We start from the raw sequence: 26,411 nt of genomic DNA on the forward strand, positions 1-26,411 counted from the left end.
AAGTTTTACATTTTAATGAGATCAAGATTAGTGATTTTTTTTTTTTTTTTTTTTTTTGCGGTACGCGGGCTTCTCACTGTTGCGGCCTCTCCCATTGCACGGAGCACAGGCTCCGGACGCGCAGGCTCAGCGGCCATGGCTCACGGGCCTAGCCACTCTGCGGCATGTGGGATCTTCCTGGACCGGGGCACAAACCCGTGTCCCCTGCATTGGCAGGCGGACTCTCAACCACTGCGCCACCAGGGAAGCCCAAGATTAGTGATTTTTTTAAAAAAAGTCTAGTACTTCCTTAGTGCCTTTTTTGCTGGTTTAAGAAACCTATCTTCCTCTGTTGTTATAAAGATACTCTTCTATATTAATTTTTAAACCTGTGAAGCATTGCTTTTCACATTTACTTAACTTACTTGACCTAGACTTTGGGTATGATGTCAGGACATGGTTCAATTTCATTTTTGCCCCATGTGGACAACCAACTGTTCCTACCAATTTACAATGTTACTTATATATCACATCTGGGTCTATGTCAAAGCTCTCTATTCAGTACCATTAGCTTGTCTATCCTTGTTCAAACTGTCTTAGTTACTGTGGCTTTATAAAGTGTGTAGATCTTAGGAGAGCCACCTTCTTCTTATTAAGGCATATCCTGGCTACTCTAGTCTCTTTGTGCTACCATATACTTTGTACAATCAGTTTGTTAAGATGCATGAAGAACTCAGTGGACTTCTGCTTTGAAATAACATGAACGTTATTTATTAAAATTTGTATTCCTATGGATGAATGGGGTACAACTCTCCCCATATTTGGGTCTTCTTTAATGTTTCTTTTGTATTAGGGCAATTAGCACTAGTGACCCGAACAGAAAAAGCCCAAAATTTCAACGGTTTAACACAATGAAGATTTATTCCAGCTCAGGTAAATTCCCCTGCAGGCCAGGCAACCACTATCCTTACTGATACCAACTTGATCCTGTGGTCTCCAAGATCACGTGGAAGGAGAAGAGAGAACCGGAAGAGATGACGGATTCTGAACTACTTCTCTCCGGCCGTGACACACCTCACTTCCTCTCATGCTCGGTCATCGCTTGGCCACAATGTAACTGCAAAGGAGGCTGCTCTATGTGGGGGGAGCACATGGAATATTTGCTGGGCATTAACTGTCTGCCAAATCTTTCACATGGCTTTATAGTTTTCTTCATGAAGGTTTGTGCATTTTGTTAGATTTATTCCTAGTACCTTTTATTTTTGTTGCTATTGCTAATGTACCTATTTATATTTAACAAAAGTCACCAGTTTTCAGTGTACAGGTCATTGGGTTTTGACAAATTTACTCCGTCCTTAGAACCACTTCAACAATGAAGATAATGAACATTTCTGTCACTCCTCCAAATTCTCTCCCGTCCCTTTGCAGTCAGTCTCCTACTCCTGACTCCTGGCAATCTGCTTTCTGTCACTAAAGTTTTGCCTTTTTTAGAATTTCATATAAATGGAATCATAAAGTATGTCATCTCTTGTGTCTGATTTCTTTCATTCAGTCTATAAAGCCTTTAAGTCCTGTCCCTGTGGTTGTGTGTATTGTGGAGCAACCTTCCCTGGCACGAATATGCCAGGATTTGTTTATTCCTTTACCCACTGGCGAACAGTTGGGTTGTTTCCAGTTGGGCTATTAAGAATAAAGCTCCTATGAACATTCATGTTCAAGTCTTCAGGTGGACATGGATTTTCATTTTTCCCTAGTGGCACTGTTGGGTCATTTGGTAAGTATACATTTAAACTTTGTAAGATACCACCAGATTATCTTCCAGCGCTGGAATACTGCTTTGCACTCCCACCTTCAAACTGCATGAGAGTTCCAGTTACTGCACATCTTTGCAATACTTGATCTTGTCTTTTATTTTTACCATTCAAGATGGTGTGTTATGTTAACTCCTGGTTTTAATTTCCATTTCCATAATGACTAAAGATGCTGAGCATCTTTTTTGAGTGTTTATTTGCTATCTATATGTGTTCTTTGGTAAAGTGACTGTTCAAATCTTTACCCATTTGTTTTCACTGGGGCATTTGTTTCTTATTATCAAATTATAAATAATATATTCAGGATACAAGTCCTTTATAAGATATATGTTTTGCAAATATTTTCTCCCAGTTTATGGCTTACTTTTTCATTTTCTTAACCATGTCTTTCAAAGAGTAAATATTTTTAATTTTGATGATGTTCATCTTATCAAACTTTTCTTTTATAATTAGTGTCTTTTGACAAGTGAATTAAAAGGGTACACTAAAAAATGTTTACTTAACACAAAAGAAGGCAGTAACAAATTAATAGAGGGACAAAAAATAAATACCTATGTAAAACAAATAACAAAAGGCCAAGTGTAAATCCTACCTTATCAGTAATTAACATAAAATGTAAACAGATTAAGCACTCAAAAGGCAGAAATTGGCAGGATGGATTTAAAAACCAATATCAGTTTGAGACATATATCTCTCTCAAAATTATATTACATAGTTTTAATATATAAATACATAATTATAAATATATTAACATTAGTCATTAATATATTAAGAATAGAGAATGCTATTTGTTGATATATTAATATATACTTTATATGTATTATATATATAATCCAGTTATGTACTGTTTATAAGACACACACACTAGATATTCAAAGACACAATAGGTTGAAAGAATGTGATAAGATATATCATATAAACATTAGCCAGAAGACAGCTGGAGTGGCTATACTAATATCAGACAAAGTAGACTTTAAGACAAAATTGTTGCTAAAGACAAAGGCTATTTTAAGATGATAAAAGGATCAATCTGTCAAGAAGATTTAACAATTATAAACATATATACACCTAACAGCAGAGCCCCAATATTCATGAAGCAAACCTGACAAAATGGAAGGGAGAAATAAATAGTTCAGCAGTAACAGCTGTAGACTTCAATACACCATTTTCAATAATGGATAGAAGACCAGCAAGAAAATAGAAAATCTGAACAACAATATAAACTAACAGGCATCTAGAATCCTCCACCTAACGACAGCAAAACTCATACTCTTCTCAAGGGCACATGAAATATCTTCCAGGGTAGACTGTGTTAAGCTACAAAACAAGCCTCAGTAAATTTAAAAGGGTTGAAATCATACAACATGTGTTCTCTGACCATCATACAATGGTATTAGAAACCAACAACAGAGGGAAATTTGGAAAATTCACCAATATATGGAAATTAACACACTTCTACAGAACAAGTGGGTCAAAGAAGAAAGCACAAAAAATATTAGAAAGTAAATTCAGATGAATAGAAACAAAAATACAAAAACTTATGGGGTGCAGCAAAAGCAGTGCTCAGAGAGAAGTTTATAGTGGGAAGCTCCTATATTTAAAATATAAAAAGACCTTAAATCAATAATCTAAACATTCACCTTAAGAAACTAGGAAAAGAAGAGCAAACTAAGCAAAGCAAGCAGAAGGAAGGACTTCATAAAGATTAAAGCAGAAATAAATGAAATAGGTAATAGAAAGACAACACAGAAAATCAGCAAAATCAAAAGTTGGTTCTTTGAAAAGATGAACAAAATTGACAAATTTTGACAATTTGACTACTGACCCTCTTGGAGACAGTAAGGCAACTGAGTACATTTCCAAAAATGATGTAACAGAAATATGTACTCTTTGCAAAACACACATGCTTTTGTATAAGGTGGATGGACACAGTATTAAAGTGCTGTCAAAACTCTTAGCTAGGGCTTCCCTGGTGGCGCAGTGGTTGACAGTCCACCTGACAATGTATGGGACACGGGTTCGTGCCCCGGTCCGGGAAGATCGCACATGCCGCGGAGTGTCTGGGCCCGTGAGCCATGGCCGCTGAGCCTGCACGTCCGGAGCCTGTGCTCCGCAGCGGGAGAGGCCACAACAGTGGGAGGCCCGCGTACCGCAAAAAAAAACCAAAAACAAACTCTTAGCTAGAGAACATTCTTCCCCCTGGTAATTATGACTCTGGGATAGAATTGCTGTTACCAAACCAAAATTTGGGTCCGCTCACCCACAGCATGCAGTAAAGCCAATCTACAGGCAGTAGGTTGTGGTGAAGGAAAGTGTAGCATTTATTATAAGGTGCCATTGGAGTCCGGGACAGTTAGTGCCCAAAAAGCCTGAACTCCCTGATGACTTTCAGCAAAGCATTTAGCATCCCAGCGTATGTGATCAGCTCATGTACAATCCTCCGACTGGTTGATCGTGAGGTAACAGGGTTGGTGTCACAGGGGTTAACATCAGTCCTTAGGTGCCAGTAGGTCTGGGGTCTACCATGCTCCTGGTCATCAAGTAGTTAATTTCTTCCATTTGGTGGGAGTTTTAGCATCTGTGAAACAACTCAGGAAATGTGCATCAGATACTGTCATCTAGGTACTTCAGAGAGGAGTTAAAGCAGAGGATATAGGGTAAAGGTCTGCCCCATAGGGAAGGCCCCATAGGGTCCCGCTCGGTTACATTGCCATTTTGAAACTTCCCAAGTAAAACATGTTTTGATTTCTGTGAACAAACTTGAAATTGCAGTTTCTTTGATCTGACAGTCCATAAAAAAGATCTGAATAAGTGTTTCAAGGAAAGTTTTCCTTGAATATTTATGCAAATATTGCAATGTTACCTCATTTGGGGGACATCAAATTAACTCTGTTAATTCTTTTTTTAATATAAATTTATTTATTTATTGTCTGCATTGGGTCTTCGTTGCTGCGTGCGGGCTTTCTCTAGTTGTGGCAAGCGGGGGCTACTCTTCGTTGCAGTACGTGGGCTTCTCATCGCGGTGGCTTCTCGTCGCAGAGCATGGGCTCTAGGTACGTGGGCTTCAGTAGTTGTGGCTCGCAGGCTCTAGAGCGCAGGCTCTGTAGTTGTGGCACACAGGCTTCATTGCTCTGCGACATGTGGGATCTTCCTGGACCAGGGCTCGAACCCATGTCCCCTGCATTGGCAGGTGGATTCTTAACCGCTGCGCCACCAGGGAAGTCCAACCCTGTTAATTCTTTATCGAAGAAAATAAACTTGCTACTTGCACACACACACACACACACACACATACCTAAAGAGAGAGCTTGACTGCCAAAAACCAAAGGACAGAGATAGAGAAGACTCAAAGTACCAGCAGGAATGGAAGATGCAATATTACTATTAACCTTTAAGAAGCGAAAAGAGACATAAGGGAACTCTATGAACAACAGTACACCAACAAATCAGATAACCTAGATAAAATGGACAAATTCTTAGAAACACACAAACTGCCAAAACTGAATCAAGGAGAAACAGAGAATCTGAAGAGACCTATAACAGGTGGAGAGATTCAATTCGGAATAAACTTCCCATAAAGAAAAGCCCAGGACCAGATGGCCTCACTGGTGAATTCCATCAAATGTTTAGAACCACGAACACCAATCCTTCACAAACTCTCCCAAAACATAGAAAAGGAGGGAAAACTTTCCTTACTCGATGAAGCCAGTATTACATGGATATCAAAACCAGCTTAAAAAGTACAAAAGAAAACTACAGACCGATATCCCTTATGAATATAGACACAAAAATCTTCAACAAATTCTCAAGGGAGGTGAGGAGTTTTACCTATTTTTAAAATACAGCGGTGCCAGTCAGGCGTCCTTGGTTTCGTTTCCTGACAGGTGGATTTCTCCTGGGCCACCCTCTCACAAGTTTCCCTTCCAGGTCCCAGGGCTACTCTCTCTGCTTCCAGGTTCCTGGTATTAGGCTTTTCCCCAGGGAAGCACTAGCTTCCCTTTTTGTTTGCCACTTGGGTTGTTTCTTGTCCTCTGTTGGGGAAATCCCTTACTTTCTTTTGAGCAAATAATTTACAAGTCGTTCTGTTGTAATTTAGCCAGTATCTGAATCTTTCCTGCTTTTCAGATCTAGTGCAAGCAGTGCTGGAAGAAACTCTGTTTCCTTTCTCTAGTGACTTCCCCACCATTCTCACAGGTACTCACTCTGTGACTGGCAGACGCTGCAGTCATGGTTGGAAGTTCCTTCCTCACTTTACCAGATCACTTGGTCAGGTCTCTTAGCACTTTTCATGCTGGATGGTAGTTTCTGTCTGTTAAATGTCTGTGTCCTCCTGTAGACTGTGAACACATCAATAGAGACGGTCGTACTCATTCCGCATCCTCAGCGCCTGGCATGCAGTCAGCCTTCGGGAACCTTTGTGAAACCATGAATGACTTCCAGCTTCTAGGGTGAGGAAGACTCTTTTCTGACTGGCACATAATATTCCTTCTCTCACACCACCCACCCACCCACATGGAGATCTCTTTGGCTTTAACTCCAGCCAGGTTCCCTCCTGTGTGTTGGTCTAGAATGTTCATCAGCTAGTTCTTTTGCCATTTCCTAGGCAACTTTGTCTATGGGAGCCTGATCCATCATTCTGCCTTCGAGAATAGATCCCAGCTCTTCCTGTCCGCTTACAGAAAGCTGCCCAGAATTCTCAGCTGGGGTTTGAGTTTATGGAAAAAACTCATCTTATTCTGAACTCACTAGGACTGACCCCCACCTGTGGCACCTGGCCAAGCAAATGCAGCTCGACTGGGCCTAGCATTACCCTTGCAGTGTTCCAGGGATTTGGGGGATCATAGCAGCAGCTCTGTGCATCCTCCATATCCTGGGGCCCCGGCACTTAATCCAGTGACAGGAGGCCTAGCACAGTCCTAGAAGCCCCAGCACCATGCAGGATGGCTGGGATCTGTTCTCAAGGTATCTGATGCTCATGTGAAGCAGGTTAGCTTCCTACCTCTGCACTGGCCTCCTCCTCCCTCCAGACAGAAAGTCTCATTAATTCCTAGACTCAGCTCAGCCTTACCTCTGCTGCAAAACCTTTCCGAGTACATGCCCTCAGGAAGGATTAGGATTTTGTCAAATTCCCCCAGCACTGGGCCACAGTGACTGCAAGTCCATCTTCCTCACCTGTCAAGTTCATTGAGTCAACACCTCTAATGTGCTAGGTACTCAGACCTAGAATACAAAAACAAGCATGATTGTTTTCCTTAAGGAGTTCACAGTGTATTAGAAGAGACAGAGGACAGGAACAGGAACCATCAGGTTCAGCTGACTGAATGGTTAGGCTGGGTGTTTAAAGATAAATAGAAATTTACAAGGCAGAGAAAGCCAGTAGTGAGGGTAGGGGGTAGGGAGACAATTTGAGGCAAAGGGAAGAGTACACAGGTCAGACTTCATGGCTTATTCTGTAAGTGCAAATTGGTCTGTATTGCTAGAGCCAAATTTGGGTCAAAGGGCAGATTAACTGACAAATAAAAGCCAAGAGGTAGACAGGGCCACATTGGATTCTATTTTGCTGGGCAGGTGACGCGGAGCCATCGCACGATGTTGAGCAGGGGAGAGAGGCCAGATTTGAATTAGAAAAATAAAATCAGGCCGCGCCGAACCGCAGCCATGCAGCACGCACCTCCCGATCCCGAGCGGCTTTTGCAGCCTGAGCCCCTAGAGCTGGGCCACCCCGACACTGGGCTGGAGTCTGTGGCCAGTGAGGAAGCAGAGGGGGCCCGGGACGAGGGCCCCCGGGGACGGCACAATGACAGAAAATAATTTTTGGTTGAAGAAGATAGAAATTAATGTTTCAGAAGCAGAAAAGCAAACTGGAAGAAATGCCATGAACATGCAAGAAACATATACTGCTTACCTCATTGAAACAAGGTCAGTTGAACATATTGATGGTCAGAGTGTCCTAGCAGACTCACTATGGAGGCAGTAGAGTGAATCTGAGTTGTTGAGAAACTACCTTTTAGTATACTATCCACATATTGTTGTGCCACCTCTACCAGAAGAGCGCGCAGAATTTGTTTGGCATAAACTCTCTGCTGACAACACTGACAAGGATTTCATGGAAAGACAATGAATTGGTTTAGAAAACTTCCTCTTGAGAGTTGCTTCATATCCCGTCCTCTGTAGAGACATAATCTTCTATTTGTTTTTAACACAGGCAGGCAACTGGAAGGAGACTGTGAATGAAACAGGATTTCAGCTGAAGGCAGACTGCAGGTTAAAAGCGTTTAATGCAACATTCAGAGTGAAAAACCCAGACAAGAGATGTACTGAACTAAAACACTACAGTGATGAGCTACAGTCTGTCATCGCATATCTTCTTCGAGTCAGAGCGAGAGTAGCAGATCGACTGTATGGTGTATATGAAGTATATGGGAATTACAGGTGAGTTTTCGGTGAGTGGAGTGCCGTAGAAAAAAGAAATGGGTGATGGACTGCAGAGTGCTGCTCATCATAGGGAGGTGTATGCATCTTCCATCGATGATATTTTGGAAGATGAAGAACATTATGCAGATCAGTTAAAGGAGTACCTTTTTTATGCAGAAGCCATGCATACAATGCGGGCTGTGTGCAGGAAACATGAACTTATGCAGTATGACTTGGAGATGGCTGCTCAGGACTTAGCATCCAAGAAGCAGCAGTGTGACAAACTGGCAACGGGGACCCTGAGAACATTTTCTTTGAAGGGAATGACTACCAAGCTCTTTGGTCAAGAAACTCCAGAGCAGAGAGACGCCAGAATAAAGGTGCTAGAAGAACAAATAAATGAAGGAGAACAACTTAACTCTAAAAATCTGGAAGGCAGAGAATTTGTCAGAAATGCTTGGGCTGATATTGAACACTTCAAAGAACAAAAGAACCGTGATTTAAAGGAGGCCCTCATAAGCTATGCAGTCATGCAGATCAGTATATGCAAAAAGGGAATTGAAGTTTGGACCAATGCTGAGGAATGCTTTAGCAAGATATAATCCTGTGAAATGAGTTTCTCTTCAAAGTGCCCCAAAACAGAAACACAAGTAAATAAAAAAAATTTAAGTTCCTACCAGTGTACACAAAAATATATAATAAGTTGAGTAAATTCAGCTTTGATTGTAGTGTTAATACAGCACAAAAGGATGTATTTTAATGAAGATTAAATATTACAATTTGAGGTTTGGGGGACTGGTGCTGATTCTAAAACATTAATTAGATAAAATATACCAAAAACTTGTCAGGCTTCTGAACCAATGACTGAATATCAAGATGTTAGGTAATTTTTAGATGTTCATTTTAGTGCCCACTGTTTCATATCTGCTTATGTAGGGAGTTTTTTCCTAAGGTTGAATTCTTATCTTTATTTGGTTAAGACCCCCTAATCTGTTATAGGGGGGTTAATTTTTCTTGCCTTATAGTTGAGCTGTTTGGTTTGACAAAGCTCAGCAGAAACTTAGTGTGAAATCTAAGAATTTCTCCTACATTCTTTAATGCCCCCAAACATTGCATACACTAGAAAATGCCTTCAATGTGTGTTTTACCAGAATTTTGACACTGGTCAAAAATTTTACACTGCCAACAAAGAAGACTCAACTTCTCAGATATATGGTGAAATGCGTTGTTGTGATCTAGGAATTGGTATATAGCAAGTTTCAATTGAGTATGTTACATACAAGCATTAAATTCTCAGATAATTCTTAACCTCAGTGATGAGCCTAAATTTACTCTGCCTGGCTCTCTACACATGGCATTTCAGGGTACAAGGTGTAGCATTTCAATGTATAAGATATACGTAGTGAACATACGTGTTAGTATCTTCGTTATTAACATCCTTTTTTATTGCTTGGCTGTAATTTTTGTAAAGATAAATTATATTGCTTTTGTGTGTGTTTTTGTGGTATATGTTCAGAAGCTAAGCCATCCTTGGTATTTTGTTAGCTTCGTAGAACCCTACCTGTGTACTCACTATAACTAATTATGTAAAAACAGATTTCCAGTACTGTTCAGCGTTTGACTTTACATGTTTAAAATGTTGCTGAAGTTTTGTGCTGTTTGCCAAACTCATGCAATAAATAAATGAAGTAATGTGTTATTTAAAAAAAAAAAAAAGAAAAATAAAATCGTGTGGAGGCTGGATTGCCATTGAGGCTGAGGTGGGGGGATGGGTCGATGAGGAGTTTGCCCAATAGAGACCAACAGGAGCCAGTTTGGAGACATTTGAGAGAGAGCTGCAGGGTTTGCCGAGCCATGTACTGTGGTGTTGAGGGAAGAGTTTACAATGGCTCCCAGAATTCTCCTTGGGGAGACCAGCTCCACAAAGGTAGAGCCACTAATGAGGGGCAGGCACCTGTGTGCACACCTATGATGGAGTGGTGGAGCTTTGCTCCAGGACACCGAGGTGGAGGGTGTGGAAATGTAAGATGACTGCAACCCAGACACCAGCTGCGGTCAGTCTGCCTATTTAAACCTGGATAAGGCGGATTGGGATTCTCATACCTTGACGTGGGAAAGGTCTTGTGCCCTCCTGTGTCCCCTGATTTCTGCGAACTCTCAGGTTTCAACTCTTTTGGTCACTTCTGGCTCTGAGCCAACCCCATTTTTGGTCACCCTCAATCACCATGCCAGACTTGTGGTCTATCCGTCACCACGTCGACCCAGATACCCCTTTCTTTGAAGGGGGAAAGCCAGTAATTTGTGCAAGGCCTTGTGCACATGGCAGACGTTATACAAGACTTGGGGAGTTGGATGGGTTTACGTCATGGAGGTGCAAAGAGCAAACTGCACTAAATTACCTCTCAGATCTTCTCATTTCAAAACATTCTTTGGGGCACCTTAAGGGCAGCCTCTTCCCACTGTGGGCATCCTCCCACCTGCCCCTCATTCTCTCATCTTCTTGTTGATATACCCGCTGCCTCCCCACCCCCAATTATTTCAGGAAATTCCAAATTCTTCTCACTATAGCACAGCAAGAGCTCCCTCTCACCCCTTCTGAGCTTAGCTCTAGGCCCATGTTTTCATTTCACAAACCCATCCAATCCATAGTTGAGTAAAAGAGCATCTTGGGATGAACATCATCCGCTGTGCCCAGAGAGTAGTAATTATAGTCACAGATAACATTTTTTCAACATTACATACTTTTAAAAGATTATGGAAAATGTAAAGTACTATCTCCTTGAATTACTCTCTCCCACCTCGTCCCCTCTCACCCTCCCTGGTGAACTCTCTCCTTTGGTAGCTGGAGACCCAAGGTGAAGAGTCAGGCACCTCCTGTCTGAGGCCCTTTGTCTATGGGTAAGGCTGGCCCTGCTTTTCCGCCCCCTGCCCCCTCCCCATCAGTCTGACAGCTGGTTCAGTGCTGTTCTCCAGTCTCTCCTGATGACACAACACTCCTGGCAGGAAGATGTCTAAATTTGGGAGGGGCTGATAGACTGGGGAAAGAGGGCATTTCTTCTTCATATAGAGCCTTGTTCACAGTGTTTGTCTTAGAACCAACTGGAGGACAACCTTGCACCCAGTTCATCATTGTGGTATCAGCCTCATTTCTTATAACTGTGCCAGGCAGACAGGTCTTTGTTATCTTTCAAGTTCACCCCAGGACACCAAAGGGCCATGGCTGCTGGAATGGGAGGGTCCTGGCACCAGTAACACTAGGGACCTACAAGGATCCCTCTAAGGGAGCGGGAGGGGGTGTGTGTATACGGGAAGCCTTCCCACACACTCCAGGCCATGAGTCCTCTTGCCTGTCTATCCATCCTTCTAGGAGACAAGCATCTGCTGTCGTCAGAATCTGCCCTTGGCGTTAGGCCTTCAGAGAGGAGTGAGAAATTGTGTCTCCACTGAGTCCACAGTCCAGTGGAAAAAGACACAAAACATAAATCACTGTAAAGAGCTCCATCTAGGGATGCAGAGGAGGGTCCCCACCGGTTCTCTGGCTGTTAGAACACGGGGGTAGTGGTGTTCCAGATGCAAAGACTGAAAAGCGTGTCCCAGGTTACCTTCCTCTGCTAGACACTGGGTACACAAGGTGACAGCGTCTGGCCTGGGGCTGCGGCAGACTGGCACAGGCTCTGGCACTGGGACCTCTGACTCCACCCTGAGGCCAATGGGGCATGGCTAATGGGAATGATGGGATTTGGGTTTCATAAAGTACACGGCCGCAGAGCAGAAGTAGTCCTGGGGCCGAGGGAGCAGTTAGTAAGGAGGCTGGGCTCTGTATCCAGCCCTCACGCTACTCCACATTCATGGAGGGCAGGCCTGTGGCTGCTATGCTCCCCACTCACTATTCTGAGCCCAGACCCCATACACTGTGAGAAATCTTACAGAGTGTTATGGACCAAATGTTTGTCTCTCTCCAAATTCGCATGTTGAAATCCTAATCCCCAGTATGATGGTATTTGAAGGTGATTATTAGGCGATGAGGGTTGAGCCCACAATGGGATTAGTGCTCTGGTAAAAGAGACCTCAGAGAACTCTCTCACCCATCTGCCACATGAGACACAGTGAGAAGACAGCATCTATAAACCAGGAGGTGGGTCCTCACCTGACATCTGCCCTTTCCTTGATTTTGGACTTCCAAGCCTCCAGAACTGTGAGAAAATAAGAGCTTGCAGTTTAAGCCCCCTAGTCTATGATATTTTTGTCATAGCAGCCCAAGCTGAGACACAGTGAATGCAGTCAGAAGTTGAAACAGCCTGGGAAAGGTGGGGCTCCTTGCAGACACCCGCTCTTGGCATCACACACCTGTGCGAGGCGGGGGCGGAGAGGCCCGGGCCTAGCGTGGGTCCCAGGCTGTGCGCCAACAGTACGAGCTGCTGCGCAGGACGCTGCCACAGCAGGGATGCGGCCTGCACACCATTCAGGAACGGCTGCGCTTTTTTGCCTGGGGCGGCGGGGGAGGGGGGCACCTGGCTCTTTCTGACAGGTGTCATCTTTGATCCTTCGGGCTCTCAGTCCCTGCAGGGGAGCAATGGTCATGGGGGTGGGGACAGGGACAGGGCTCGTCTTTGGGGCTGGAGGACACCCAGATCACCACCTGGCTCACCCGCTACACCGCCCTGGGTGCCCCTCCGAACTCCTGCCTTTACAGTGACGAGGGCAATGGTGAAGTCCACTTGAGGATGGGAAACGGGACCCCGAAGTTCTGTTTTCCTAGGGAAAAAGGAAAATAACACTTTGTCCAGACCAGAGTTTGATTGGATTTAAAAAAGTGTATTGGATTTCCAATACTAAATAAAAACATGAAATTGTTTTCCAAAAAGCCATAGAGTTTACAGCATCAACTACAGAAAAGGCCAAACAAGTGTGTACAGAAACTAGTCCCCAGCAGCCCTCCAGGTCCCCTTCCAGCAGGTGACAAGGCAACAGACACATTTGCTCCAAATCCTCCTGAAGGAAACTGCTGGTCAGCAGCTCAACTAGGACATTACAAGACACACAATGGTTTAATTTCAAAAATCACAGGAAAATGTAAGAAAATGTATTAAACTGTGAAAAGGTGCAATACAGAATAACTTTCCTTTTTCTTAATTTAAAAAAATCCCCCAACTTTGAACAGTTATTTAAAAATAGGCCCCTCCCCCCACCCCAGTTCTGTGGCAGTATCCAGGTACCAAGGCCCTGAGGTAACCAAAGTATCAGGGTTCATGGGAGGGAATGCCCCGAATACCGAGCATGTTTCTTTGGGCAAAAGGTAAGACAGTTTCTGGGGAATCTAGCCCTCCTGGTGTCCAGAGTGTTCTGAGTGCTCTTTTCAGGATCAGTTTAAGTGCACTGGGTTTCCAGAATCCGGCCTGGCACTATCCTCCGTGACCAGCTAGCAGGGCAACAGGAGTTCCAGCATTGCACTTTTCATTGCCCCCAGTTGAGAAACAGAGTTCATCTTCTAGAAAAGCAAATGTGTGGTAAGACCTAAATAGGGGAAATAACCAAGGTACAAAGGCAAGCGGGGCGCCTGTGTGGCCAGGGCAGAGCACAGGCCCCAGGGCAGGCGGGTCCGAGTGCCCACTGGTGTTCTCAGCAGCTGACCTCTTCCTGGCTACAGAACCAAAGCTAATCCGCCTTCTGCACCGCCTTCCACACTCTCTTCTGGGGATTTGTTGGGGAGCAGGGGAAGATGCCTGAGGGTCAGTCCTGTATTCTTAAGAGATTCTTTATATTAAACAAAAAGAAAAACCTCAGCTCCTTACATTTTTGAGAAAAAGCATACAAGAACCTCCTGCAAAGGCAAAGGCTTCTTGTGTGGCCAGCCTCTCAGCACACCTCAGAGACCTCCTGCTGCCCTGTTCAGATCAGGGGCTTAGCTGAGCTGCTGGGATGGTGTGTAGGAGTTGGGGAGGCCACTGTCCCCGTCCCCTGCTACGTACAGAACTGTGCTCAGAAAGAAGTGGGGAGCCTCACTGGTGCTGCAGCCCCTGCCTGCTTCATTCTTGCTAACACCTTCCCCGTGGGGCTCTGAGGCGTGGAAGTGAGAGCTGGACTGGCTGAGGACAGGAGCTAGGGAGAAGCAAGGAGTCCTACATGGGAACAAAGCTCCCTCCTTAACCTCCGACTTCCCCGAAGGGAACACATGGTAACAGCAGGAAAGGGTCTCTAACCTCTTCTCCGATTTCCCAGGAACTCGGCCAGGCTCGTGCCCTGTCCTGCCATCACTCCTGCAATACAGCGCCTGACTCCTCAGCGTGGACATTCTTATCAGGATATGACCAAGACACCAGGGCAGCTACATCCTCGAACCCACCTATTGCACAGAAGAAATTTTTAACTAGATCCAAATGAAACTCCAGTTGCAACTTAGTGACAATAGAGATGGACATGCCAGGACAATAAAGAAGATGCTTCCATTCTCTGCAGGCTTCTGGAAGGAAGTACAATGACTGAAACATTCACAGGACCTCAGCAGCCCCTCCATTTCCAGTTCCCAACCCCCCCAACGCCCCCCACCCCAATACTGCAACTGCACAGAAAGCAACAAACAAGTCTTTTCAATGTTACATTTCATTCAGATAGATCTGTAATCTCACAGTGATGAGAGGAGAAAGTCAGGCCTTTAATAATTATAATAAAAAAAATAAAAAAGCTTACAAACAGCAATGCAACATTTCCTCCCCCCTCTCAAAGTGATGGATTAACAGCTGGTAGAGGATGCAATGACTCAGAATCAAAAATAAAAACAAAAACACAAAACACGCCAACCCCTGGAACAACCCACACTGTCAATGACTTTCCAGACATAATTCAAACAAGCAGTCAAACGTCAACCACTTGTGGAGAACACCACAGACTTCCTTGGGTTTTGATAGTGTTTTTCTTTTGAAGGTAAAATAAAATAGGACACAAATAAAATTGTACATAAATGCCAACGTCTACACTCCATAAAGGCGATGCCGTCGCAGCATGAAGACGCAGCCTGACCACAAAGTGAAACAGAGGTTGCACTTCTTGCCTCTTCCCTGGACACAAAATTTTGGCCCATGGTGCCCAGTCCTGCAGGGTATCGGCAGGCAAAGGGAAGCTGCCTTGACACGGCGTCTTCCAGGCCGACCAGGAGAAGGCAGGCGGCCAGGCCTGGAGCTGGCCCCACGCGGGGGCGCTGGCCGGGCGGCCTGCTCACTCTGTGTTTTCAAGTGCTGTCCTCTCGTGCTCTGTACAACTCCTTGTTTTCAAGGCTAAGTCCCAAGACTTCTAGACTCAGGTCTGGAGTCACGTCCCGGTCAAGGTCGTCATGCTGTCGTGATGGCATTTAGGTCCTTCATCAGTCCTTCCAGGTGGGCCATCTCTTTGGTCAGCTCATCTGGTTCATAGCTCTACAGAAAAGAGAACAGTTACCAGGCACAGTCCAAGCAGCCGTCCAGAAGGAGGGCCCACAGAGAGACGTCAAAGCGTCAAGTGGTCAGTGACAACACTGCCTAAGAGACTGGACCACCCACGCCCCTGCTGGCCCAGCAGCATCAGAGGTTGCAGGATGTGCCCAAGCCAGCAACCACTCATTTCTTTCTACTGCAGAATGCCTTTCCTCCAACCCACACTGCCAGGGTCACGAGGACCTCACTCGTCCCTTCTAGTCTCTGTTGGACCCAGCACAGTTGGTATGTCCCCTGTATCTCTGGGCCCCAAGCTCTCCTCCTAAGAGAGTCCTGTACCTGGAAATGCAGAGGCAGAACATATTTATTGGAATGTGGGAGTGAAAGATCAAGGAGAGACCCTGTTGATTTTTGTTTTGAGAGCAACCATGCAGGCACGTTCCTCTCCAGCATCCTGCTCAGGAAAGGTCATGAAGGGGGACTAAGGGGAAAAAGAACACGTGGATGGTTCAAACCAAGACAAGAGGACCAGAGAGACAGGACACAGTTAAAAGGAAGGCAGGTGGGTGGGCTGGTGTGACAAGCTAATCCAAGCAGATCAAACCCTCAGCACAGCCCCAGCTCACAGGAGCTGCTCAGTGCTCGCCTGATGAATGAGTGAGCGACTCTGCCTCACACTTCTGGGCCAGCACAGAGTATCAGCGTGCCCAGCACACTCTCAGGCCTTGGGACATGCACCTAGTCATCCTGGCGGGGCTGGTGGCCCTGCGAACTCACACTCTCGGAGTCTTCCAGCATCCTTGTGGTCTCCTGCACTTCAGGGGCACTGGGAACCACCACTGGCATAGGAGGCCGGCTCCTTCCTAAAGTCCCAATGGAGGCCGTCTTCACCGAGTGAATGTGATGATTTAGAGCTGAGGGGGAAAGGGCACCATCAGGTGTGTGGCTAAGCTTGCTCCCCCAGACCTCACAAAGGTACCCAAGGTCCAAATGCTGCTAAGGGTGAGGGATGCACCCAGACCCTGGGCAGAGATCCTGCTCTGAAAAGGCCCTGGAACAAGATGGCAGGAGGGAGAAAGCAGGGCATCCAAGAGGCCAACTGTTCCATTTGGCTTTAGAAAGCTCATCTAGTCCAGTTGCTCTCAAAGTGTGGTGGCCCAAGGGCCCCTGGCAGGATATCTGGGAGGTCAAAACTCTTTTCATAATCATGCCAAGACAGTTTTTGCCCTTCCATCAATGGTACAAAAGCAACAGTGGGTAAAACTGCTGGAGCCTTAGCACAAATTAAGGCAGTGGCACCAAACTGTAAAGTCATTCATGGACATGCATACTTGCAAGTTTAAAAGAGCCAGTTTAAGATCATCGTTAATGAAGTAGCAAAAATTATGTTATGAAATCTCAACCTTGATTACACATCTTTTAAATATTCTAAAATGGAAATATGGGTAAAATACTTCTGCTGTACACCAAAGCATAACAGCTGTCTTCAATAAAGGGACTTGTAATCGAGTTGTGAGCCGAACTGCTGCTTTCATCACGAAACATCAATGTTAGGTCAGAGAAAGACTGACACACAAACCGGTTATTCAGACTTGAGCATTTGGCAGATATTTTCTAGAAAGTGAATGAAGTCAAGTCAGTCACTTCAGGGAAAACAACGGACAGTATTTATTTCCAATGATAAAATTTAAGTTTAAAGTGAAAAATCAGAATTTTGAAAAACTTGTATCTGCCACCATGAGCTTGAGAGCTTCCCAATACTTCCAGACATTGGTGATATTAACGAATGTATTTTTAGATACTGTTTAACAAAATGTATCAAAATTCGGAGGATCTGTGTAACTTAGTGAACCATTACTTTCCAAAGACCAACATGTGATGTTCAGTACCACGCATTCAAAGTACAAGATATACGGATTTATTGGAACAGAGTACAAATAATTATATGGTTTCTGATTCCACATTACAAACAAACCTATAAGAAACTACAACTTGTTGAGTTTGCCGTAGTATCAAAAAAGAATATCCACAGTTGTCTTTAAAGGTTATAAAAATAATCTTCCCTTTTCCAACTACATATCTGTGAGGCCAGATTTTCTTCAACCAAAACAACATATTGCAACAGATTAAATGCGGAAGCAGGTGTGAGAATCCAGCTGTCTTCTATTAAGCCAGACATTAAAGAGATCTGCAAAAATATAAGACAATGCTACTCTTTTATTATGAAAGTTATTTTTCATGAAAAATATGCTATTTATCTTAACATGATAGATTTATTGCTATTTTTAAATGAATAAAATAGTTTTAAAATCTGTTTTGATTTCTAAAATAGTAAATCATGATAGGTACAACCCATGTGAAGAAAAGCTCTTGTGCAGCTGCAACAGCTTGTAAGAGTTAAAAAGCGTCCTGAGACCAGAAAGCTTGAAAACCAGTGATTTATTCTGAAACGAACCATCATAATAGAGGAAAATGTGAAAGAGGAGGAGGCAGAAAGCACGCCTTGGAGGTGAGAGGGCTTTTGCTGAGTTGGGTGAACTCGAGGAGTTAACTTTCCTTCTGCAGGGTTATTCCTCCACCCTAAGGTTCTTGCTTGTTTCCAAGTCTTGGCCTCCCTGACCCTTCTCCAGCTGGCAGGAACCCTATGGAGTGAGGCAACTCTGGGAGGAGGCTAGGCAGACCACATCTGTTGTTCATACCCATGCCACTGGCTTTTACCGCCAAGGACTCTGCACCCAAAATACAATTCAGAAAATCAGCCCTTGCTCCCTGCCAAATTATTCTCTGGTTTATATATGTTCCCAAAGGAGGAGCCCTTACACTCCCTGAGAGGGGCAATGCACCCTGCAACACTAAATTGCAGGGATAAGCTTGGAGGACATTTGCTTTGTTCCTCTGCAAAGAAGAGGTGACTTGCGCCATAAGCCGGAGCCAAAGGGCCCCTCCAGTGGTGCTGCTGTCCCCACTCACCTTGCTGGGATAGTAACGGTGTGCTTGGCAACGCTGGATCATAGGTGGGAGGACCTGGGGGAGGGATTGCTGGCACAGCAAAGCTCTTCAGTGGGTGGGAAGGGCGAACGTGGGCTGTAGGAAGACTCTGGCCTGAATCTTCCTCTTGGGAGCTGGCCAAGTAAGAGGAGCTGGTAGCACCTTCAGGATCCTGGTGATCAGCACAGCATGTCTGAGACGAGGAGGCTGGCATGGTGTCAGTGCTGGGGGTGTTTCGAACAGATTCTACAGCAGGAAAGTCCAAATGTTAGCATTTATTTTACCATTGAACATATGCACATTCCAGGGTTCTGGCTACCTCTAAGGGCTCCTGAAACCAGCTCAATAAGCACTTAGGATCAATGCTAGTCCAAGGGAACATGGATTAGCACCACTGTCAAGGCTAAGTAAGAACAGTCTAATCTAAGAGTCCCGAACACTTTTGTCAACCAGATGCTGGATTTGTTTCACCTACACAACCAAGTGGTCACAATTTTACAGATTTAAAGTTCTTCTCAGTACTCACTATGGAGCACATATCAAGGTTCCTGAGATGTTGTCTATTAAGATGTAAATAAGAAGAAAGAAGGGACTTCCCTGGTGGCACAGTGGTTAAGAATCCGCCTGCCAGTGCAGGGGACACGGGTTCGAGCCCTGGTCTGGGAAGATCCCACATGCCGTGGAGCAACTAAGCCCGTGCACCACAACTATTGAGCCTGTGCTCTAGAGTCCACGAGCCACTACTGAGCCCATGTGCCTAGAGCCCGTGCTCTGCAACAAGGGAAGCCACCGCAATGAGAAGCCTGCACACCTCAGTGAAGAGTAGCTCCCGCTGGCCGCAACTAGAGAAAGCCCGCATGTAGCAACCAAGACCCTACGCAACCGTAAGTAAGTAAGTAAGTAAATAAATAAATAAATAAAAGGAAGAAGAAAGAAAACTGAAAATTTCAGTCATTGATTGACAGTCTCAGAGACTAGCCTTTCACAGAAAACATGTCTTACCACCAAGACTGGCTGGGTACCTGACAAGGACCAGCTCTGCCTGCGAGGCCTGGTGGTCAGTGCAGGAGAGGCACACAGGCCCTGCACGCTCTCTGGCTACTGTGCACACCCTCCCCTGAGCAACAGCCCCACAGCTCAAGTGAGACCTGGACAACCAAACAGTCCAGAGGTCTGTAAATGGCTTTAAGATCATGCCATGAGGTATTTGGGGGTCCAGAGAAAGAAAAAGCCTGGAGATGGGGAAAGCTCAGAACCTGACAAAAATCTCAAAATATGTGAAGAAGGGTCAGAGTTGTTCTGGAAGGCAGCATGGGGGGTAGTAAAAGCACTGGCTTTGGAGTCAGATAGACCTGAACCCTAATCTCTACAGACAGGCTGAGCGAACTTGGCAGTCACCAAATCTCTGAATCTGTTTCTTTACCTATAAAAATAGCGAGAATAACACATAATTCCCCGAGGATTAATTAAGAAAATGTATGTAAAGTGGTATACACAGGGTTTGAGTAATTGATAAGGTTCTTTTCTTCGTAAATTACCCGAGTGCTTACTCTGAGCCAGGCACCACGCTAAGTGCTTTACACTCATTAGCTCATTCAATCTCCTAGTAACTCATTAGACACTGGGAGGTTAAGCACCGCCCAAGGACACAGAACCAATGGGGCAGGATTCCGAATCCCTGCCCGAGTCCCAAGTCCATGCTCCATCCAATACACATCACACTGCTCTTCCATGCCCAATACCACCTGTCCCCCGACTCTGCAGGGGCAGAAGCAGCACCAAGTCCCAGGGAGACCATATGAGGAAGACCTTTCCAATAGTGTGAGCTGGTGCAGATCACCATCCCCACCCTGAGGACGGGTCTGGAGGATACCAGCTCAGGGCCATAGGCTGCACCAGGTAGCCTGAAGGAGGGCCTCCCTTGATTCCTAGAGTCCTCAACCTTATTAAGGAAAATAAACCCTTTTAAGCAGTAATGCATGAGCAACCCGCAGATATCCAACCTTTCCCTGCCTTTGTCGCTGAGATAGCAATGAATCTGTTCCCTTGGGCTCTCAGGAGATGGGCCATGGCAGTCATGAGTGCTACTCCCTTCACTTAAAGGCCTTGGGTCCCAGCAATGAGGGACTCATACACCCTCCCCAAGTGTTGAGAGCCTGGCTGTGATAACCCTCCCAGGCCTAGGTCACTTCTTGTCCTTTCCAGGGGTACGCTGAGGACCTCACTTCTTATGCTTGCTCAGGTCAGCTATCACCACACCTGGGGAGCTGCTGGTCCCACCCTGTGTGATCCTGGGCCGGGTGGAAGCTGGTTAGCGAGGGTTACAAGGATGAGGAGAGAGAAAGCAGGCTCTAGCCTGGACCATGTCCGACTGTACTGGCAGATATGTTAGGTCACTCTGGGCACACAGGCCTACCTGGGATGCCTCAACTGCCTTCATTTGATGCATATGCTTCTGAGGGCCAGAAATGGTGGGAAACGTGAAAAAGGAAGAGAGGGTTGCCTACGTGAATCAGAGTGTGGAGCAACTCCAGAGGGCACCAGCACACTGTATTCTCTGTGAAGGGTGTGCCCTGAAACTGTGCAACACCTCTGGCCCACGAGGGAAAGTATGTTGTAACTAAAATTTCTGCTTTGGTGAGGGACCCTACTTCCCGACTGACCTCTCAGAGTTGTCTAAGACACACAAAGTGAACAGTGGCCGAGCGCTTGGGCAAGTGGAAAGCACGCTTTCTGCATCAGGTGGTAGTGACATAGTAAATGTCCAAGGAAAAGACACAGCCAATGCCCTCTAGAGCAAAGATGGCCCTGGACAAGGTCTAGTCATGCCAAGCCCACATCTACAGGTCTGTGGTAATACTGGGCTCTAGAAACACAGGAAAACACAACAGGAGGAGAACTCTGATCACTTCTAGATACTTGCTCTACATTTCAAATCCATCTTCAGTGGCTCCATTACAAGTTTTACCTTCTTTTATCTCCTCTGGTCATTAAAACAGGAAACCCTTTAGTGGTACAAATAGTTACTTTTCCTCTTTTCGCTTTCCGCCTGAATCCATACAGAACCAAGCTTTTATCAACATTGGACCACTGGACGAGGGGTGGGCGAGAGCCCTATGCTTCTTGCCAACCTTCAACCCCCTCCTTGTCCAAGAGGGAGGAGGAGGGGGCTGATCTGATGGGAAGACCCTGCCATCCATTTAGGTAGGCCCATATCCCAGTGGGTGAGGCCTTTCTGCCTTTAAAAATGGAGAAACAGAGTCAGGACACAAAAACCACTTTCTAAGAGCAGGTTTGGAGGGCTGCTTTCTTGTCTGTTCTATCTGAGATTATGTCTGTGAGGCAGCCTTTGGTTTTCCATAGCCTCCTGTAGACTGTCTTTCCCTAAAGGCAGGACCCCACACCTGGATTTGGAGGGAGGGAGAGACCAATTTTAGACATGAGTTCAAGCAGCATTCTCCAAACCAAGTAAAGGTTTGGGAGTAGATAACTTTCGGAGTTATCAGGCATCTCTTAATAAGCTTTGACCTCCATTTGATGCTTTGGGTATGTTTATAATTGATCAAAACGTAAAGGAGGAAGGGATGTTACCAGCAACCCAAGCTTCTAGCACGAAGTTTTGAGGTTCTTTTAAAATGGAATTCACTTGAAATTCCCTTATTTTCCAGAACTACCAAAACTTAGTTCTACTAGTAACATATGTAACTATTAAAAGACAAGTTTCAAATGATGGAAAAAGAGTACACTGTATAGATGAGAAGTGGGTTTTTTTGCACCTTAAAACTGAGAAGATGGAAATTAATTTTCAATTAATGAGGAACAGTACTTATTCCATTTGCTGTCCTCTCACCTTCACTTTTTCTTCCTTAAAACTGTTTCGATAAAGCTGTTTCTTAAGATTTCCAAACTGGGACATGTTAGTCTGGCAATGTATATCTTTAAATACACTGCAGATTGTTAGGCTAATTTCCTATCTATTTTTAGAGATGATCTATGCCTGTGAGCCCTTTCTAATTTCAGTAATCCACTAGGCAACCTGAGGTTTACAATATGCACAAGCTCAACATGGCCACTGGCCCTGCTGTCCCCAGGTGTTGCTCTTACTTTGGTACGTGGCAGAAGTAAGTAATTAAGGCCTAACATTAGAACTACCTTATGGCTGCCCTAAGAACCTTCCCAACATTAGGCAAAGGCAACATCTAGTGTCTAAAAATCACCCAGAATACATTTTCCTTTCAAACTGGAGGATTAAAAAAATAAACAAACTGAAAATATGACGGAATTAAGATGCAAGATGGAACAAGACATGGTTATGTGATTAGAGTTACATTTTTACTAAAACAACACCTTGCTCTAGGCACTTAAAACATAGGGGAAAAAAATGGACTGAATTTTATAGAAACAAATTTGAGTCAGTAACAGAAACGTTATGATAAACAAATAACACTGAAAAAAAAATCCAAATCGTTCTAAGCAGGGCAAGTCCTCCCCATTGCAGCCTGCCGATGCTTTTTGGAATGCTTTCCACCTGGGGCTCCATCCTCATCTCTCACCTGTGGAATTGGCCCTGTCTGAAAGGGACATGGATGTGCCAATGGGCCATGAGCTGCCCGGGTGGTAGAGATGACTGCGAGCTGGAGAAGCGAGGCTGCTGGAGTGGAAATGATGGTGAGGGTTATCGAGGGAATGGATGGGATGGGCACTAATCACAGCTGTGAATGAACACAAGACAGAGAAATGCTTAACATGCTTGCACAGACACACACATATCACAGTTCAAGAGCAGTTACCCCGCGCCCCCCTCCCATACTGTACGACCACTTCCTTGGCTTTTTGGTGGCAGACGGCTGAATTTGGACAATTAGCCATGGGTTTTATACTTGCTTTAAAAAATCAACACACTCCTATGCATATGTCTCAGATATAACACAGAAAGATATAACACAGAAAGAAAAAACCCTGATGATTTTTACTAAAATGTTAACAGTGATTATCTTGTGGGGAAGAGTGGTGAAGAATTTAAAAAAAAATTTCTTTTGGTTTATCTTTATTTTCCAATTCTTCTACAATAAATATGGATTATGTGAGTTATTAAAAATATCTCCTTGAATATGTCATAAAATATAAATCCATAAGCAAACAAATGGTGGTTTGGGTATCTATTATTTTTTTCTCTTGCTTAAAAAGATAGAAGTCCCTTTTCCTTTGAGTATATTCCTAATTCATTCTGTCTTTTCTTACTTGCTGAATGAAGCACGAAATAGGTATTTAGGCTGAATGAATAAGTAGCTGTTTAATCAGCTTTCATCTTAAAAGGAATGCAAGTGGAACTGAATTCTTAAGTTACAATCTAGTACTAAAAGCATGAAACACAGGCCTAGGGCACCATCTCTTCCTGCTTCCAGTCTGGGAGCTCAGCCACATCCATTCACATATTAAAAGATAAACGGATTTTTCCTAAATTGCCTCTTTCCTTCCCACACTGGCTAAGGAATTCAATTTGCTGCATTTAGCAAGCAAATCCAAATTTTCACACAGATGTTCCACATACAACTTTCTATGAAGACAAAGTGCTTCTTTAATGAGGCTTCATTATCAATCCCAGAGATGCAAACAAACAAAATCAGAAGCCCAGTTGGGATATAAACTTTTCTTAGGTACTCCCATAGAGTAGCTGGAGAAGCAGAATGTTTAACATCAAGATAACCAGCTCTAAATCCCCCAAACAGGTAAACAGGCAGGGTTGGCTAGGAACACATGGGATCTTTTCATTCTTCCCTTTAGGCAAGGACTTCACAAACTTTGTGATAAAACTTAATTTGCCTTTGGAGTCTCTTAAAATGCCTTGTCACCAAGAATCTCCCTAGATCTTTGGGGAGCCACTCAACATGACTGGTGAAGAAAATCCCAGTCAATAAAATAGAGGCCTTGGGCTTCCCTGGTGGCGCAGTGGTTGAGAGTCCGCCTGCCGATGCAGGGGACGCGGCTTTGTGCCCTGGTCCAGGAGGATCCCACATGCCATGGAGCGGCTGGGCCCGTGAGCCATGGCCGCTGAGCCTGTGCGTCCGGCGCCTGTGCTCCGCAACGGGAGAGGCCACAACAGTGAGAGGCCCGCATACCGCAAAAAAAATAAAAAAATAAAAAAAAATTGAGGCCTTTATTCTGCAGCTTTCTCTTTGCCACGTGCAAACAAGCAGGTGGCACAACCAGCTAGGGACCCTGGAGCAGTGCTGCCCCTCCCCCCTCAAGGCCTGGGAAACTAATCAGGGGCTTTCCCTGCCCTCAGGGATCAGAAGCTGCAGGTGGTCCCTTGGAATAAAATACAACTTGGAAAATCTGGCTGAGCAGAGGTCTTAGGGCAGCTTGGCAGTCAGCATCTCCTCCAGGGGAAGACAGGTAGTTTTCAGAAGTAGGGTGTTTCAGAATCAATGTTTTCCAGAATTAAGGCTAGGGTGAGGGAAAAAGTCTCCTGATTTTTATCTAGGAAGTGCAACTTGAAAGTGTTTTAGGTACAGAGAACTCTCACAAAAGAAAAACAAAGTTGACTTTAAGGCATTGCCAGTTTTTCCAAATTAAGTAAATTAAAAATGTGAAAGTGTCTGTCTAGAATACAGTTGGCAATCATTAGCTATTAGCTGAATCAGAATCCAAAGCTTCTGGTGCAAGGCCTTTGATGGAACCTCATCCTGACACCACCAAGCCTTTCTCAACAGTGCTCAGACATTTAAAGCCATGGTAGGTGGATGGGGGATGCGGACTCCAGGGAATCCCAGCTTGTGAAAAAGGATTGAAGCCACGTGGGGAAAAGCATATCTCTAAACCTGAAGATCACAAGTACATCACAAGTAAATTTGGGTTTCAGATTCTTGAATTAAAGGATCCACTCACCCACCCAACTGCTGAGGCACAAATTAAGTAATACTGTACCTTTATGCATACTCCTTCCCACCACCAAAAAAAGAAAAAAAACAGGAATGCTATCAACTAGTACAGCACATCTTTTCTGTGTAACATATTTAAAAATAACAAATCTAGGAATAGGGTTAGTCAAATTTTACAAGTTTTAAAAATAAGCCAGTTCAGGCAAGAACTAAAGTCTTATATAAAACAAACAAGTAAGTAGTCAAGCTACCATCTTCTTATAAATCAAAAGCAACTGGAATGGAATAATTTACTCTTTTTGGACACTTCTAAACCTGGGGACCCCGTCCAGGGCACCTCTGATGAGAGGGAAACTGGTTTTCCTTGCACACTTCGAAGTACAGGCTCCTCTTTTTTTTTTATCGTGGACCCTAAGCAAAAACTACTTTGTGCAGAAATGACCTGTTAGCAAATGGGCCCTTTCCCTTTCAAAGCTGATTTTTAGAATCTCGTGCAAGTGACAGCGTGTGTGCAGACGTTTACACTCTCAGGGATTCCACCAGTTTCCAAGTATATGGTACCATCTTCTGTGTGTAGGATATCTGTGATTATTTAAAATCGCTGTCGCTTGTTAACAGGGATGGCTAATAGTTCTGAAATGGGACATCTTTTAAGAAATGAATAAAAATCCAAAAGCTCATTTAGGTTAAATTAAAAAGTGATCTTTCAGGATTTGAATCTAGGCACCTGACAGTGTTAATGTTTACTAACCTACTGTTCAGTCCAGAGCAAATAACTTCAAGATCAAATAGTTTTTTAAACTTGATATTGGTAGGCAAGTGACTTCTTATCTCTCTAGAATGGCACAGAGGACCCTCAACCTCAAGTCCCATTGTGCCAGCTAATCTGAAAGGCTTCCCCACCTTGAAAACAGTAACAAGGGAGAAGAAAC

General features: G+C 44.4%; 1 protein-coding gene and 1 pseudogene across 14 annotated transcripts in view; one reads left to right on the top strand and one right to left on the bottom strand.

The window, feature by feature from the left end:
• The first annotated feature begins 7,448 nt into the window (after positions 1 to 7,448).
• On the top strand, positions 7,449 to 8,825 carry LOC101280078 (sorting nexin-4-like; annotated as a pseudogene).
• Positions 8,826 to 12,998: 4,173 nt separating this feature from the next.
• Positions 12,999 to 26,411, bottom strand: part of NEO1 (neogenin 1) — a 251,566-nt gene continuing 238,153 nt past the window's right edge. For 9 of the 14 annotated variants that reach the window (XM_033440030.2, XM_049706483.1, XM_004276276.3 and 6 more), the window contains 4 exons: positions 23,152 to 23,310; positions 18,581 to 18,844; positions 16,388 to 16,524; positions 12,999 to 15,613 (listed from right to left, as the gene is read on the bottom strand). In XM_033440030.2, the coding sequence (XP_033295921.1) occupies positions 15,530 to 15,613; positions 16,388 to 16,524; positions 18,581 to 18,844; positions 23,152 to 23,310 (644 nt within the window). In that variant the 3' untranslated portion in view covers positions 12,999 to 15,529. The other 5 variants (XM_004276278.3, XM_033440039.2, XM_033440033.2 and 2 more) reach the window with 4 other exon arrangements.

Source organism: Orcinus orca, chromosome 2 (assembly GCF_937001465.1).
Source record: "Orcinus orca chromosome 2, mOrcOrc1.1, whole genome shotgun sequence".
NCBI lineage: Eukaryota > Metazoa > Chordata > Mammalia > Artiodactyla > Delphinidae > Orcinus > Orcinus orca.